The following is a 17566-nucleotide window of genomic DNA, read 5'->3' as shown; positions in this document are numbered from 1 at the left end:
TGGCACAAGTGTAGGCAGAACATCCCAGGCTTACCACCAAGTCCCTTGACACCCATCAACAACCCAGTCCACACGTATCTCAGCCCCTGCACAGACATGTCATTCTCAGAGCAGTACCAGGCAAGAAGCCTTTGGCTCTCAGCTTGTGTAAAAGCTCTGGCCAACTGCCTTGTGCTGGACTGCTGCTCCCCAAGGCAGGACAGCTATCTGCCAGGGCTCACAGGAGCTCCCACTGACACACAGCTGGCCAGCTCCATCAGACTGTCAACATCATAACAGAGAGAAGAGTGAGTCAGTCTAAGAAAACGAGTGTTTAATCAGGAAACAAGAAGAGACAAGGGATAAGAAACTGATTACAGGAGAGTAATACCCCAGCCAAAAGAAACACGATTGTACAACTTAGAACGACCAGGATCAAAACATCCTATGAGCCAGCAGTGCCCAGTGAGGAACACTCCTGAGAAAGAGCCAAGCCCTTCTGGCAGTCTCCAGGTAGCTCAGTGCAGTCATTGTCTCTGACTGCCCAAGCTCCAGGCTCTGCCCTCAGCAGCTGCTGCAGAAAGCCGCAGAGGTGGCCCTGGCCCTGCTACTCCAGTCTCAGCTTCTCTCAGCAGGAGATGCTGAAAGGAATGGAGGAAGCACTGGCGGTGCACAGCAATCCCAGCCTCTCCTGACAGGAGATGGTGTGTGGAGTAAGAGAAGCCCATACAAAAAAAAAAAAAAAAAACCAACCCAAAAACAAAACCCCAAAGTTTACATATTTATAAATGCCAAAATAAATATTTAAGACAGAATCCCCCACCCCTCTAACACGTGCGTAATCACACTGCAAACTGCTCGCAGGACAGCCTCCAGGGGCTCAGGGAAAAAAGCGGTGACTACACCACAGGGCAGCCAGCTCAACTTCCTTCTCATTTCCTGATGCTTCTGAAGCCTGCAGCCCGCTGGGAAGGAGGAGGAAGAGCGAGCAAAGCAGAGCGCTGACACGCAACAGTGCTGGAGAGGAATGTCATGGTATAAATACATCAGATCAGTGGTTTCCAACAAGTTAAAACTAAAATAAAAAAGACGCCAGAAGGAAGGATGGTGTAAATGGAACTACAACTATGCAGGGCAAAGGGTTGTGTGTCCGTGGAGCTCCGCCAGATGTCACGGCGAGAAGGTGGTCATTTCCAGAGAGACCCTTTGCCACAGCTCCTTTGTCTGCTTGCCGCGCTTTAGGTTCTGGAGAATATCATTAAACTGCATCATGCCCATGGGAGTCAGGCAGAAGGCGCTTCTGGCGCTGCGGATGGCATTCACAAAGTCATCGTAGTCAGCTGGAGTGAGATGGATCAGCCGATGATGGATGTACTAGATGGGAACAGGGAAAGAGCCTTAAGGTATTTGCTCACCACCCTCATGCTGGTGACACTCAGAGGAGGACTCAAGAGCTCCCAGGGTGATACATCACACGATCCTGTTACCCCAGGAGATGTCCCAAGACTCTGAGTAGCGGAGGAGTAAGGCTTAGACTAAGTTGCTACAAAATATCTCTAGGCTTAACACTGTCACTTCTATCGGCTTCTCAACTAAGGCCTCAAAACTGCAGGTCCAGCTTTAGGGGAACAGATTTCTCAAATGTAGTTCAGAAAAAGAGTGCAAGTGAAGAAGCTGTCATTTCTCCAAAATATGACCTAGGTGATAGGACAGCTAATCCAACCTGGACAGTATGTCTACAGAATCACCCTTCTGGTCATTTATTCAAGAGAAGTAGGTATATGCGGGGTGTCCTGTTTACACTGTTTTAAGGAGCAGGCAGCTCTGGTATTCCAGCTGGCTCACTGAAACACACTTGTCCTGGTTTCAATAAATCCTGAGATATCTCATCCGTACTGGTAGCTGACCACTTCCACTATTAGTGCCAGCACTGGCACACCAGACAGCCATGCCAGGATTTCATGACGAGGGGAAGACAGGCTACAAACAAGGAAAGAAAAAAAAAAAAGACAGGCTAGGAAGAGAGGCGGACAGGGGGCCTGAAAACATAGAAAAGAAAAAGTACAGAAGTTAAAAGGTATGGGGTAGCATTTGGAAAGAGGAAAAAAGTGGATGGGGAACACAGATCCACTCCATCCTTCGTGGTGAGCATGGGAGGGGAGAGGTCTTTGAAGACAGGGTACAATGATGTAGCCTCCACACAGGCAAGCGATGCCTATTCTAGTTCCTGCTGAGGGAGAGGGATGCATCAGGCAATGGACCAGTTCAGCTACCAGTACCCAAAGTCCTTTCCCCTCTGCAGACACAGACACACGCTCACACACACAGTACCTGCAAGGCAGGCAATGGCCTGGCAGCTTTGACAGGCCACACGTTACCTGCAGGTAGGCCTGCTGGCACCTCTGCACCAGCTGGTGGAAGGCTGGGGTGCGCAGGTGGTTGTGCACATGGGCAGGGTTCAGCCTCTGTAGAGCTTCCATGATGATCTCCTGGAGCACAAAGGGGCTCAGCACGCCCTTGGCTGCACCAACGCAAAACTGATGCACGTAGTTTACACCTGCACAGGAAGGACAAGTCAGAACAACAGTGTTAAAGTAAGAGAAACACAAGAAATCAGGTACTTCCCAGCAAGTACCTGGATTTGGAGCACCTTCTTCTCAGTGTAATAGTCTCCAGCAGGCCTGGGGGAGACATTCTAGCAAACTCATGGGGACAAGAGACCGTTCTGATATATCCGTCAGGTCTGAGTAGAGACCAGGTACCACCTCAGTCACTGATATTCCCAGTTCACCTGTCTTTAAATATGAATATGAAAGAAAACTGAGGTGCAATGTAACTACAGAGGCAAGGATGCACTGCACCTCGTACCATTGCTGCTTGCCTCCCCACCTAGGAAGCACCTAGATGCTCCAGCCCTCAGGCCTTAGGGAGCCTGGAGAGACAGTCAAGCTTCCTCACTGCTGCCTACAGTGGAGCTCCCCAGCAGCAGAAGCCATGCCACTAGACAGACTGTAGAGATTGGGTTGTTGTTTTTTTAAAAGTTCTTACTGCAGATGAAAGAATTAAAAAATGAACTGACAAAAAAGATCCAAGAGCAAAGTGGAAGTAAAAACAAAAAAAACCAAATAATTGGTGGTTTGAGCACCTATTGCTATAAAAGGTCTTCACAGAAGGTGTAAATATATGTAAGAAAGAGGAATACCTACAAGATAATGGAAAAGAAAAAGTTGTTGTTATAGAATGGAAGAGGTACAAGTTTTGAGTCCTGTCTAACCCCATGCACTTCATCCAGTGCCTCAAAAGTCTACAGCATGCCTACAGAACCCAGAAATGGGACAACTGCCTGGATGAAAGAGTAGCAGGCATCTTCTGAAACATTCTCAGAAATGGGATCAGATATCAGGCTCACCCAATCTTTGAAGTTTCACTCTTTGGAGAGCTTTTTCCCACCATGGTCCAAATCCCAGCAAGTGGATTTCTGCTGAAGTACTGCTCTGAGCCTTACCTAACTTCGCAGCTAACCCAAGGAGCCATTTTACATCCTCCGTGTAGGGTGGGCTGCGGGAGAAGTTGTTGGGATGGTCGTTGTGAGCTCTTCGGCCAAGCATCTCCAGAGCCAGCATCCCTGTGAGAAAGGGGCAGCCAGAGTCAAGCAGCACTTCTGCCCAGTAAGACTTAGTCTAGCACTTCACTCACTGCAAAACCACCTGATCGGCCTGCCCTTCATCAGCAGAAAATTCCCTAGCTGCGAAGAGTCCAGAGAGAAACAAAAGGCCCATCTTGGAGCCTGTCACCATAGGAAGTATCTGCAAGAACATCCGGATCTGCTGCTCCAGGCTGGGAAATCTGCGCAGCCATCAAACCTCACTAGAGCTGCCAAGAGACACTCCACTAGTCAGCAGGGTCAAGCAGATAGCCCCAAAAGCTGCACTACAAGAGGTGTCCTCAAAGCAATGCATTTGCTCCAAATTTTGCAGCAGAGAAGCGACCCACACCAACCAACTCAGCTGCAAGACAACAGGCCAACACTGAGCTGCAGTATTGCCAATCTGCAAATATTTCACTTATTCCACTAGAGTTCTTCACACAAATCTGCCCATTTAAAAAGTTTTAAAATACCAACAGGCACTATGGCTTGATCTTCCAGACCCTCTTCCCCCACCCCCTTCTCTGTTATTCAGGCTATTAAACGCCTTTCATGGTTTACCACTTACCACTGTGATGTTTACAATGACATCTACACCCCTTTCTGGCTAACAAGTACCTTCTTCTCTAGCTTTCAACAAAAAACCCTCAAGCAACCTCCAGATAGCCTTCCTTCCATTTTCTTGCTGTTTGTTTGCTGCCCTGGGCTGACTTTGCTTATCTTAGAGGCTCTCTTCTCCCTCCACAAGTATCCACTGGGTTGGACCATGACTATGTACAAGTAGCTTACTGCAATCTAAGCTCAGTCACAACCCCCAAGACTGATATCCTTGTACCCATGGCAGTTCAGGCAGAGACTCTATTTCCTCATAACTAGTGTGACTGGGAAGGGAAAAGAATGCTAATTACATACCCACTCTCCACAAAATATAAGTTCCCTCCATGTCAGTCTTCAGCGTCATCTCTGGAGAGGCACATCCCTCTGTGTCTCTGAAGACTCAACTGGTACCATTAAAGGAGAGGTGTGCCTGCACCATCCATGAGCAGCAGGAGCTGAAGTCTATTTTTTCACAGTCACAATTTACACAATCACATCCTCAGAGTGCTATCCAGACTCCTTTGCATACACCTGCTGAAAGGCAAGACTCTTCCCAGCTCTAACCTACACAGCTTTCTCTTCTACTCTGATGGTTCTCAACGACAACTGTTCATTCTTCTAGCGCTTTGTCTCCATTTTTAGCCTCCACATATGATCATGAACTGGCTTTCCCCATGTAGCTAAGATGCCATCACCCCCAAAAGGTGCAGAAGCAAATTGCCAAATGATAGTGAAAACCTGCAGCCTTGCCCTGAATCCCTCTTGAGGGGGCCACAGAAACCCACTTGGCCGTCCTTACCAACTCGGTATGCGGAGTGGAGGTAGTGCAGACCCTGGGGGCTCACAGGCTGACTGTGCTGCTCATCCTCGGCAGGAAAACCCCCTGTAACAAGGGAGTTGGGCTGTGAGGACAGAGTTGTCAAGGAAGCCCCCTGAATCGCTGGGAACGTTGATCCTGCATGGACACTTCCTACTGAAGAGAGCAAAACAGCAGCATTAGGACCCACCACCAGCCTAAAAGAAGGTTTCCTTGGGCCATCATCTCCCTCACCTGACCGCCCCCTGCCAATGTAGTGTTCTGTTCCCCTAAACAGAGCAATACAGCAACCAAAAACCATACACTTACAACTGAAATACAACGGGCTAGGAATATCTCTATTTTGTTTGCAAGCACGGCCTGAAGGGCCTTTTGCAGTATACCATGAACATGAACATCATCCATGTTTTACATGTAAATACATGTGTTGACTCAAAGGTCTTTGCTATTATTTAATAACATGTCTGGTTCTGATTTCTTGTCCAAGGAAACAAGCATGTGCATGTCTACACCTGACGAGAAACTGCTGAGGAAAATCATTGAGCAGGAACAGTATTAAGTCACTCAAAGATCAAGTCCAACATTGTGAGGTTCCTCCACTTCTGCTGTAAGACAGCTATCACTCCATCCAGCTACCATGCAGGAAGGGTCTTACTGGAGGCTAGCCTCCAATCCATCCTCGGAAAGAACAGCCATTGCATACACTGGCAGAACATACCAACAGTAAAAACAGCAAGGAAACTTGAGAAGCTCTGTCACCTTCACTTAACCAGTATGGGCAAAATCAAGGGAAATCACAGGAAAATCCATTACATTATACCACCTAAACTTGTACAGACAGCAGTTAACACTGAGCCAGTAAACTGTACTCTGACAAGGGACTCAAGTTTATCAAACTTTCCCTCTCAAGAAAGGTACAGAGAAGAAAAAGCAAGGTTTGCTGAGAATTCCAGACCAGAGATGCCATTAGGTGTGTGCACATTGTCACCCTTATTTCACAGCTTCTCTGTGGTGCTACTACACCAGCTTGGGCAATGCTCCAAGTTCTGATTTCTCCTCTTCCCCTGTCACCTCCAGCATATTTTTTTAAATGTTTACTAGTGAATAGTTGAATACCTGAGAACAATGTGCCTCCCGGGAAAGATCTGTCTGACCTCCTCAACCAAGCAGACACATGGTACCAAACAACCCACAAAGTGGGACAAAATCCATGCTGCATTTGAAGTCTGGCCAAGGAGAATAACCCATAAGAATGAGCTGAATTGTTGCCAGAGCTCAAGCGTCGCCACGTGACTATGTACTCCAGGAACAGTGAAACAGTATTTTAAGAACTGAAAACAGAACTTTATGCAAGCCATAAACAATGGCAATTGGAAAGGGTGGGGTTGTTTTTTCCTTTCATTATTTTAAGTGCTCTAGGATGAGTTAGCAGTTCTGGAAGATTCATAACTCTTTGGAGGAGTACAGAAATGGTTTCTCACAATTAAGAGTCACAGCATCAGCTGAGGACTAAGGCAAAGCAAAGGATGCTCTTCAGATCCTGAGGCCTTCAGGACTATTCTATTTGCTTTTGTGGTAGCTTTTTGGCATCAAAATGCAAGATAAAAATAACTGAAAAGATTCTCCTGATAATCTGGATATGAAGGAGGCCAAGGCAGCTCTTAAGCATTTTACCACATACCAGTCTTCCAGCATCTGGTGAGTTGCGAAGCACTGATAAGCAAATGTACAAAGAGGCAAACATTACAGCCTCACCAGTGAGGGGATAACAGAGCCTGGGTCAACCATGACCCACTGGTGCAAAACACCATGGCAATGAGAGCATGTCCACAATTCAGTCAATATCTGCTGTCCCAGTGCTGCACACTACTTGATGGGTCTTCACCACCGCTCTAGCCCCAGTACAACATGTGAGCAATCATTCAGATTGTCATTGACAGGATCCTGCCAAAACATGTCTTCTCTACAGAAGTTCCACATTTCAGGTACTGGCTGCTTCCAGTCCCTTCAGGCAGGAAAGACATCTATTAGTGCTATTGTAGCACAAGTCTGCCTGCTTCCCGCACTCTCTATTCATTTGACCCAAAGGAACCACAAGATCAAGATCATCTATGCTTACCTTGCCCAAAGGAGAGGGGGAATAAAGGTCCAATAAGTTAGAGGTCAGAAAGGCCAGGAGGGCTCCAAACACACTTTAGTCTGAGAGGCCAAAATAATCTTATACTGGAAATTTAGCTAAACAGAAATTAAAGCCCCACCAGCTGAATCAGGCCCCATTACAAATCCCAGTACCACCAAGCATGCGTATCTTTAGGATGGAGTGGATTTGGCCAGAACTTTTCAGTGCAAGAACCCTGGTCCCACCTGTGGTCAATGATGAGCAAGACTCGACTGGGGTGCAGCTCAGAGGCACAGTAAATAAGCGTACACTATGCACAGCCCAGAGCTGTAACACTTACTTGCTACATTGGAAGACAGTGATAGTCCTGTTTCACTGTGATAGGGATGCACCGCAATCTGCGTCATGGATGGGACTGGCACACCGGGGAATGATACTGCTGTAGCTGCCAATGATGGTGGTGTTACTGAATAAGGGTATTGCGCTCCTATGAATGCTGGATGGACACTCTAAAACAGAACATAAATAATAGTCATGTCTACTTCATCTGACCGTTTAGAAGTAGTCCAAAACACAAGGTCCCCACACTAACCCCAGAGTATGGGAAATCCAATCTGACAGGGAGGAGGAAGCACAGGAAGAAGCAGCATAGAAACTACCTTGGACCACATGACCATTATATCTGCTTGCTCCTCCTCCTTTGAAATCTAATCAGTTTGCAGAAAACCACTCCAAGAACTTTCAAAAATAGGCAGAGTTTAAAATAAACTTTATTTGGTTCTCCCTCTGTAGTCTCTATCTAGTCTGCAAGCTCTCAAGAAGACATGCTTTCTGTCCAGTACCTTCTGAGAAACTATAGAGCAATAAAAATTAAAAACGACTTGAGACTTTACATGCACCCACAGAAGGCTTCTTGTAAGCTGAGCTGGGGAGCCAAAGTAAGTATCACACATCGGCAAGTAAGTGAAAGCAGAAGCTCGATCTCAAGCCACGGGAGGTCTGAGCCCCACACTCTCCCCAGTCAGACAGACTCCCTCTGGAAGCAGCCACACAAAGTCACCATAAGTGAACAAGGCACAGGCAAAACTCACCTGCGGGTACGCTGAGCCAGGCACTGGGAAGACAGCTGGGCGCGGCATGTGCTGGATTGTGTGTCCAATATACTGGGGATTACAGGGGATGTGAGTCTGAAGGGTGGTGTAAGGGTGGAGACCCTGTGTGTGTGTATGTGCCATTGCTGGCCCTGCCATTGTATGCTGCTGGTACATAGTCGACCCGACAGAGATCACCGGCATGACTGTTGCTGCTGCGGTTACCGCAGCTGCCACTGTTACAGTGGTTGGCTCAGAGGTCACCCGGTTGTCTGTCAACCCACGCGCTGCTTCAGATGCAGCCCGGGCACCACTGGCACTGCAGGCAGTAGCACCTTCTCTCTGGGCTGGGGTCCCACCAACAGTCTGTTCATAAAGCCAGTACCACTGGTGAGCTACTTCAAAGAGAACTTCTGGGTAAACGCCACCTCCTTTGGCTGCCTCTTCTACTGCCATACAGGCCTTTTCCAGCATCAGATTGTCCTGTGGGCAGTGAAAGAAAAGCAGAAGTGAAGAATGCAAAACCAGAAACACAAGAAGGCAAAACTACAACAGCAGAAAAGTGTAAGGCACTCTAAAATGACTGATGCTATGGGGAGCAGACAGATCACAACTATGCAGCAGAATAATCAGAGTTATTCATTAAAGATAAGAGAAATCCACAGAACTGGGATTAAGGCTGTCCAGTAGCAGAGGAGCCAATTCCACAAGTAACAGCATGTCCTCAATGCTGAAAATCAGCTTGCGCTAGCCAGCCCCCATTTGATGCTCACCTGTTCCTTACACTGCACCAGGGCCCTCTGGATCTCATTTGGGTTCAGGGCATGGGCATGGGGCAGGCAGCTGAGTGCCAGTTCAGCAGCTGCCCGCACCATGTTGGAGTCTCTGGCCCGTGAAGCTCTGTCTGCCAATGATGCCACCTCTGGGGGAGTCAGATGCCCATCCCAACACTCCACCAAGATGTTCAAGGCTGCGCTACCAATCTCCATGGCCTGCCCTAAGAGTAAAAGAAAAGACTCTCACACCGCTGTATGCCCAGCATGGTTCCAGTCAGCCTTCCCTGAACAGGAGGTGCACTCCTCACTTTTTCAGGAGCAGCAACAAAGCCTAGTTGTTCCCCTTAGGCTTCAAGTCAAATTTAGGCTCTTTCTCCCAAAACACAGGACAAGCAAGAGCCCTCAGTAAGCAAGCAATGGTGAGAGTACCATTATCAAAGTTAAGCTAAAGATGCATTTGAGACAGTGAGAACAACTTGCTATAGCTGATTTTAGTACCCAAAAACCACAGCCTGGACTGTTGCTCTATTTCTATCATATCAGGAAAACATGAATTTTCAAGGGTGTGTTTTTCAGGTTCTAGAAGCCACATGGATAGATAGCAGTTAGTAGGTCTGGCTGCAAACAGAAGGAGGAAGAAAGTGAAATGCCAAAGAGCATGTTCAAACTTGACAAATGTCTGTCTCTTCAGTAGACCCCCAAAGGAGAAGTAAAGACTAGTCTCTGTGTGAAAAGTGGTCTATAGCTCTGACGACTGAAGCATGTTGCCATACAAACAAGAAGAAACAGTTCACAAGAACTTTCAGGGCAAAACAAGCATGGCTGTGTAAAATCAGTGGTGCTCATCTTGTACTGCCAGCTGTGCTAGCAGCTTACATGGCTACCACAACACATCAATATTACACTTTTAGGGCATAAGCTTGCCTCCCTCCCCTCCTTCCTGCCCAAAAGCAAGCTTCCCAATAAAGTTTTGCTGTAACCTGTGATCCAAGAGACATGGGAGGAGTAAGTTCGAGAGAGCCAGTTGGGAGACACAAAATTGTGCAGTCCTAGTGCATACAGCCCAATCTCAAAGGCGCAGAGATGAAGGTTGCGGTGTGGTCCCTGGTGCCCACCACTGGAGGAAGGATGGGTGAAGATGGAGGTACTGCTGTTTCCACCTGCTTTGATAAGGACTGTCTTGGCCAATTCAAAGTAGAAGTGAGCAGCTGCCTCTGAGGGCTGGTTTGGGACATGAGGAGCATGGCTCTCCAGCCGCCTCCCTTTATACCTAGAAGAAAAAGATAGAGGAACCTTTCAGACAGCAACAAGTACCCCAAGTTCACTAGCTGGAGTGCAGAGTTCCCATCTTTAGGGTCCAGAAGAAACAAAGGAAACACTCCCAAGGAAGTGCACCTCATGCATATGTGTCAGTTCCCTGACATCAGGCCTAGAGATTGCTTCTGTGCATTGGTATTATTCATTACCTGCCAACTTCCACAGTCTTTGCACGGGCTCCCCCACTGGCTCTTCTACTGCCACTGGAAGAGGAAGATCCCAGCGAATCACTTGAAGAACTGCTGATGCTGTCACTGTCCTGTCCTCTGCCCCAGGATGTTGTTGCCCATCCCCCACGTAGCGGACGCCGACTGAGCGTTGGAGAACTGTCAGAGGTGGTTTCAGGAGCACTGCTGTCAATACTAGCCATGCCTACAACACCAGAACCCACACAGTAACGTCACCAGGGTTAGTAAATGTAATGTGGGTAGGTAAACTCCTACCCACATCACCTACAATCCCAATTAAGATCAATTGCATCAGTGACAGTCAGCCTTATAGCTGCCAGGCATTCAGCTTTGCAAATTAAGAAAGATTAAATCAGTCAGTTTGGCCAGTGTTAGTTGTATTAGTCACTATCAGTGTCATTTTGCAGTTCTCAGAATAAAAAGCAGAAGAGTCCAAGAAAAATGTATCTTTACTTTCCCCTTCACACCATCCCAGCCTCTCACTCCATCTGTCAAGCTTTGTGGCAGAGTATAACAAGAAGCAAATATACATACAAAGTCAAGTTCCACAGACTGTAGGAGTATGAAGAAAACCCTTCTAGTATATGCTGAACAATTTACACAAAGGTTCTTCGCATCCTCAGCCTCTCACTTATACTCTTCCCAAGGGAAGTGTAGAGAGGCAGCAGCTCCTCTGAATTTGTTTCTGGACCCAGGAGCACAGTGCTCCACTCCCAAAGTCCAGCAATCATTCAGCTCCAGCTGTCTAATCCATCACCCAGAACGTATCTGGTGTGAGAAAGGTATGGTAACTTGCCATACAGAAGGGGGCAGGAAATCTGTGGAGCAAAACTTATTTCTCCATGCCAAACACCTCAGAGACAATCAGCTGCTTCTGTAGCACAGGAAAGGCTGACAAGTGGAATGAAACAGCAAGGGAATTGCTAAAACCCCAGCAGGCTGCCTAGCACAGCACTTGATCCTGTATGAACTAGTCATTTCCTACCTGTGTGTTTCTTCTTCTGCCTGACAGGCGAACCCCAGCATCTCCCATTGTATCCACCTCGGTTTCCAAGGGCCAGACGACTGGGGACCTTTCCCTCTTGTTTCAAGACAGTGGCCTCCGCAGCTGGCTCACAGGGGGACCTCTGAGAGCTCTCTGCATACACAGGACAGTGACAAGGTAAACATTAGGATTTGTTTCTGTATCTCTAAAACCAGATGTGGCTATTTAAAAGATACAAACATCAAAAGGTGTAGGATTTATAAAATGAGTGGATTTTATGAGCAGGATTATCTCAGTTTTCTTTTGGTATTAAGCATATCATCCGATACCAGGCCAAGAACATTTAATCTTAACAACTCAAGATTTGGAAAATTTGCTGCAACTACAGAAAAATTTTAGAATAAATATGCTCCAGCAATCCTAACCTTATTGCAGTCATCCTCAGCTAGTATCGATCTCTTTGGGAAGAGTTGAAAGAGCATCTGCTTTCCACCAAATGCTGCTGTATGTGATATTTGCCAACAAAGTGGAGGCACAGCTTCAAGAAAACCACGTTTATCTCTAATGCCCTTCAGCAATCTTAGTTATTTATCTTGCATGAAGGTACCTGACTTAGCATGTGACTTTTTGAAATCCTGCACCTCTCTGATACAAACCTAAAAGATGGAGTCACAGTAGTTTTATGTTAACTGGTTATGCAACTGGCTCAAGATAGGAAAACCTGAAAATTAGCTTGAATTTCTATGCCACAAGAATGTGTACAGAAACGGATCCAGCCAAACAGATAATAGGTGAATGACATTCTAGTAAACACTGAGCAGTCAGATGGTAATACAATCACTCTACTTCCCAAAACAGACAAAAATGTTACAAAGCACATCTTACCCTGTGCACTCTTCTCCACAAAGGTCTCAGGACTGCTCTGGACTGCCGTGCTTACAGCAGCTTGCTGAGTGACAGAAGTCCCTGGAAGTTGTTGGATAGCTGCAGTGGACTGGGCAGCATGTTTGGAAGGAGATTTTTGATTTGCTACTGTAGGCTTGCTGGATGAGTAGAAGGAACTCAGAGTCTGTGGCTTGTGAGTTTGACTCTCTCTGTCCAGGAGTTTGTCTAAAATCTTTAACAGCAAGGAGGAGAGAGAGAGAAGGGAAAAAAAAAAAAAAGGAAAAAAAAAGAGCTTAGCAGAAGGGTAAGAGAACTGGCATTACACTAAGACATAGAAGAAAAGTACCAAATCAGCTTCCTGGTGGACAATAAATTCCATTTGTTGGAGGAAAAAAAAGAAAATACTTATTCTCTAGAAAGTAGGCATTGTCTTCCTGCACTGAAGATCAGCAATGCACAGTTGAGAGCCATGTGGTCTGCATTACTGAGAAAGCAGATTAATTCGTACTCAGTAATATCTCCTTTTCCACTTCAAGCAGCCACAGGCTTTACTTGAAAAGCACCCAAAACTCTCAATAAAGATGTAATTCTGGTACATCAAGGACAGAATGGAGAACTCTGTATTTAGTTCTGCCAGTCATTAGATGTTCTTGTTTAAGTCACCAACATTCTGTGTACACCATTCAAAAAATCCTGTCATACCATTACTGAGAAACTGGTAAAGCCACTAAAACTCCCTTCTACTGGTCTACAATAACTCTTTCTTGTCCTTATTTATTACATAATTGGGGAACAACGCATGACCACATTTTAAGGGTTTGTCCATTTCTACTGTTTGTTCTCCATGTGAAATGAACACCATGAGTGTGACAGAGCATTTATTTGCAGATGACAATGTTCCTGTTATTCCCTGGAGAAGAGTATAGCAAAAGTGTTTCTCCTTTAGGAGACAGAAAGACACTAATAATATTCTTGCTGGATAGAAGAGTTTACTGAGTATAAAAGATTAATAAAACCCTTCCTAAAGCTTCAGCAGTTTTTGATTTTTTTTTTTCCTCCTTTGGGGTGGAGGGGCAGAGTTTTACTATCTGTCTTGCATGGGAAATTAAGACACAGGTAGACTGATCTAGTGTATCAAAGTGAGAGGTTAAGAAACAAAGGCTTTTCTAGATATACTGTTCTGCAAGCCAACATCCCAGCAGCAAAACAGAATCAATCCCCAGACCACACACACAGTGCACACTGAAAACCCCTGGGACAAAGGACTTGTTTTAGTGGGTAAGCAAAAGCATTACAAGCAGTGAGAACACATCTCCTGACTGGACCTTAAGAAACCTATGGAAAGAGTGCCTCTTCCAGGGCAACGCACATTGTGCAATCAGATTTTGCATCAGTGGAAGAATATAAATACCACCACATAGCTTGTAAATCATCAGTACATGACACAGCAACTTATGCTCACTGGCAGATCTATCAAATCCATCAAAACCTAAAATTGCTCTGCATCTCCCTCTCCCCTTTTAAAGGGAAGCTCACCTTCTTCAGCTTAGACTGATCATCCTTGTAAGTAATCATCAGAGCTAGTGCCAGATCCCCTTTCTCCCTTCGGGTGCCTTCACACAACAGAGGATGTTCTGCTTCACTGACAGTTGTTTTCATGCCTGCAGGGGATAGAGAGACAAGTGAGCCCATGGGACTACACCACATCCTGAGCACTATCTATACCTCAGGCTATTTCATTCACCTCACTGTCACAGGCAAAAGAAGATTTATTTTTTTCCCCTGTGTTTCTGTTAACTTCAGACATAGGTCATGAATAAACAGGAGCTGCTGTCTGTCCTCTGACTACTAAGCTTGCTACAACTGTCAGAACAACCAGATCCTAATATGCTGCGGGAAAAGAGCCCAGGCAAGTCCACAACTCCATCTTGAAACAAACTTTTTCAGTTTCTGCAGATGCTACAAGCCAGCATTCCTACACCATAAAGAACTCTTCTTCCTCCTTTCAGAGATGAGGCAACAGAGGATGGGCTTGTTTAATCCATTCTATTCCTTTTTGCACGCTGCTTTAAAACAGGCATGCAGTATTGTCAACACAACATATATAATCACTGCTTTGTTGCTGAAGCTGATAAATGAGGCAAGAATCCAGTATGCTAAGATCCTGATTTATATGATAATGCTTGAGAGTACTTCTGTTAGTCTTTCGCTATCATTGTCTAACCTCATCTCCATTAAAGCCCAGTCAACACATCCTCCACAACAAAAGAGCAAGAAGAAAGCTAAAATTCATGTTACTACATTAAACATTCAGTTACTGTCCTGTATCCTCCTTCCATTTTTCACAGCTTTGCAAAGGCACCTCAACCCTGGGGTGCTGGTTTTGGCTGGGACAGAGTTAATTTTCTTCATAGTAGCTAGTATGGGGCTATGTTTTGGGCACGTGCAGAAAACCATTGATAACACTGCTGAGCAGTGCTTACACAGAGCCAAGGCCTTTTCTGCTTCTCACCCCATCCCACCAGCAAGTAGGCTGGGGGTGCACAAAGAGTTGGGAGGGGACAGAGCCAGGACAGCTGACCCCAACTGACCAAAGGGACATTCCATACCATATGACACCATGCTCAGCCTATAAAGCTGGGAGGAAGAAGAAGGAAGCGAGGGGACACGCTCCGAGTGATGGTGTTTGTCTTCCCAAGTAACCATTACACATGATGGAGCCCTGCTTTCCTGGAGATGGTCGAACACCTGCCTGCCGATGGGAAGTGGTGAATGAATTCCTGGTTTTGCTTTGCCTGCATGCACGGCTTTTGCTTTACCTATTAAACTGTCTTTATCTCAGCCCATGACACCTTGCGTGTAGAATCCTTCTGCATTTGGTTCTGACAAACCCCGCAAACGCTTTCATTTCTGCACCAAACTGGAATGAACTACTAATTCTCGCCATCCAAAATGAGGCAGGATACAGAACATGGATGAAGAAAGACTTTTCTTGTGAAAGATTCTTACCAAGAGCAGCAACAGCTGCCTCAAAACCAAGCTCTTCATCTCCAGGCATTTCATTATTCCAATTACGGCTTGGGGGTCTAGAGCCTGTAGGAGAAACCACTGAAAGAAGACAACAGAATTAGCGCTCAGCTTTCAAAACATGGACCTCAAGGCAAAAGCCATTTCTGAGAGTTTTCTGAATTTGCAGAGCTTCCTGTGATCCTATTTCTAGGCTTGTACCAGTTTCAAGACCATAGCACTGTCTTTTTTTCCTTTTTTCTCTTTCTCTCTCTAAACTCAGAAGGCTCCAAACCAGGCAGATATATGGCCAAGTCAGTCTTCTAATCCCAGGTTGTTGTGTTCTTTTTTAAACACTAGATTTATATTAGCTTCCACTAAATATAACCAGCATAAGAGCAGAAAAGTCAGTCATTTATAACTATTTTACAAAAGCATACAGAGTGCTGAAATGTGGTAAGTTTCCAGTTGTTTTCAAATGTAAGCAGAAGGAGAGATAGTTCCATTGGGGCACAAAGTACCTCTAAAGCAACATGGAAGGAAGTGCAAACAATAGCGTGTGAAGAATCAAGATTAGGTTGTTCTTATACAGAAGACAGTTTCTCTTTGAAAACCCCTCAAGACCTGGCATCTCAGAACATGCCTTTCATACACTCAAGCCAATGCAGACGGTACCTGGAGTGCACAGGACATCAAATATAAAGCTAGCCAACATCAGAGGCAGGACAGGACGGTAATCGCATAGTGTCCCTTCTCGCAGTTCTTCAGCTCTTCCTCGAATAGTGTTCATCTCACTAGTGCCCAAGGGAATCTTCTTCAAGAGGGCTACAATCTCAGACTCCTGATATGCCAACTTCACCTGGTAGTATCCACAAGGAGACAGAAGAAGCTGTCATCAGCACAGGCCCTGTGGGCAATGGACCATTTTTCCCTATACATAAAGTACAGCAACAGTTTTTATTGGATCGTTAAATCATAGCAACTCTTAGCACCCTAGCCACCTTTGCCCTTCTCTCCACACTGAACACAGATTTTGAAATCTAATACAAGTCTTGCCTCATTTATACACAATCTTTTTAACTCAAATTATCACTCTTGAGCTACATACAGAAAAAAATGTATCAGCTTTCATAAGAACACCAGAAGAAACATTTGACTGGATAAGTCAGTGGAAAAGGCAATTACTCTTAATTGTAGGAAGAAAGGATGCTATGTTAAGTATCCATCCAAGACAACAGAGACTGACTAGGGACTGGCAGAAGAATGGGCATGGAGTGGCAGCATGCATGCCACCAGGATGAAGACCATTACATTTCACCACTCTGTGCCATTCCTGTATTCTCTCCACTCTTTACATGTGAAAGGGATTGTTTTCTTTTAGGTAGCAAGCGACTGCCAATCTCACAATCTTCTAATGAGACCCTAAGAAGTACAGATAATTAGTGTAACAAGTGTAGTTGGTGGATACCTAGCACCAATACACACCTCCAGGGACTGCACAACCCTGCAGTGAAAAGCAAGGCAGCGGCAAATCACACAGACAAGGTCTTAAGTGGACAGTTCTTTTTTCTTAACAGGAAGCCTAATAAAGCAGTGTCCAAAATAACATGCCTGCACAGTGCATACATTCACTTGCCAACAAATGAGGTATCAGCAAGGGCAACAATTTTCAAACATGTAACAATTGCACAAATTCACCCTAAGGAATAAGTTTCAAACCATTTTACCAATGCAAATATGGACAATTCCACTTACAAATGGCTTTACTTTCCCCAGATTAGCCAAGCAAATTGGAAACCTATTTAAGATAAGAAACAAGGTGTTCTAATCAAAATAATATATTCATAAAAGATTTTGTACTCATTTAAATATTTTCAAGCCTGTAGCTTCATCTGAAATCAAAGGCCTGTTGGCACATGTGGTCTGAGCTTCCTATCAATGAAGGTAACACCAGATGAAGTGGTATTTCTGATCATTTTTCTGGCATATCAACGTGTGCTAACAGGATGTGCACACAATCCATTTGGTCCAACTGCAATCAATTTTAAGGAAACATATAAAAGCATAACCAAACTTCAGGAGTTGAGATGGAAACCACATGAGCAAAAGTATTCAAGCAGCACAATGTTGCTTATGGATACTGCCTTTTTGAGATGTTTC

General features: G+C 45.4%; 1 protein-coding gene across 5 annotated transcripts in view; it reads right to left on the bottom strand.

The window, feature by feature from the left end:
• Positions 1 to 292: 292 nt before the first annotated feature.
• ZSWIM8 (zinc finger SWIM-type containing 8) overlaps positions 293 to 17566 on the bottom strand; it is a 64747-nt gene continuing 47473 nt past the window's right edge. Inside the window, exons 13-26 of one of the 5 annotated variants that reach the window (XM_054831025.1) lie at positions 16082 to 16265; positions 15410 to 15508; positions 13937 to 14061; positions 12401 to 12632; positions 11516 to 11668; positions 10492 to 10714; positions 10006 to 10295; positions 9023 to 9246; positions 8250 to 8732; positions 7499 to 7667; positions 5022 to 5195; positions 3389 to 3604; positions 2358 to 2536; positions 293 to 1353 (exon numbers count right to left, since the gene is read on the bottom strand). In XM_054831025.1, the coding sequence (XP_054687000.1) occupies positions 1150 to 1353; positions 2358 to 2536; positions 3389 to 3604; positions 5022 to 5195; positions 7499 to 7667; positions 8250 to 8732; positions 9023 to 9246; positions 10006 to 10295; positions 10492 to 10714; positions 11516 to 11668; positions 12401 to 12632; positions 13937 to 14061; positions 15410 to 15508; positions 16082 to 16265 (2955 nt within the window). In that variant the 3' untranslated portion in view covers positions 293 to 1149. The other 4 variants (XM_054831026.1, XM_054831027.1, XM_054831029.1 and 1 more) reach the window with 4 other exon arrangements.

Source organism: Grus americana, chromosome 7, assembly GCF_028858705.1.
Source record: "Grus americana isolate bGruAme1 chromosome 7, bGruAme1.mat, whole genome shotgun sequence".
In the NCBI taxonomy this organism is placed as follows: Eukaryota; Metazoa; Chordata; class Aves; order Gruiformes; family Gruidae; genus Grus; species Grus americana.
Note: the sequence above shows the minus strand (reverse complement) of the source record. Positions and strands in the feature narration are given on the sequence as shown.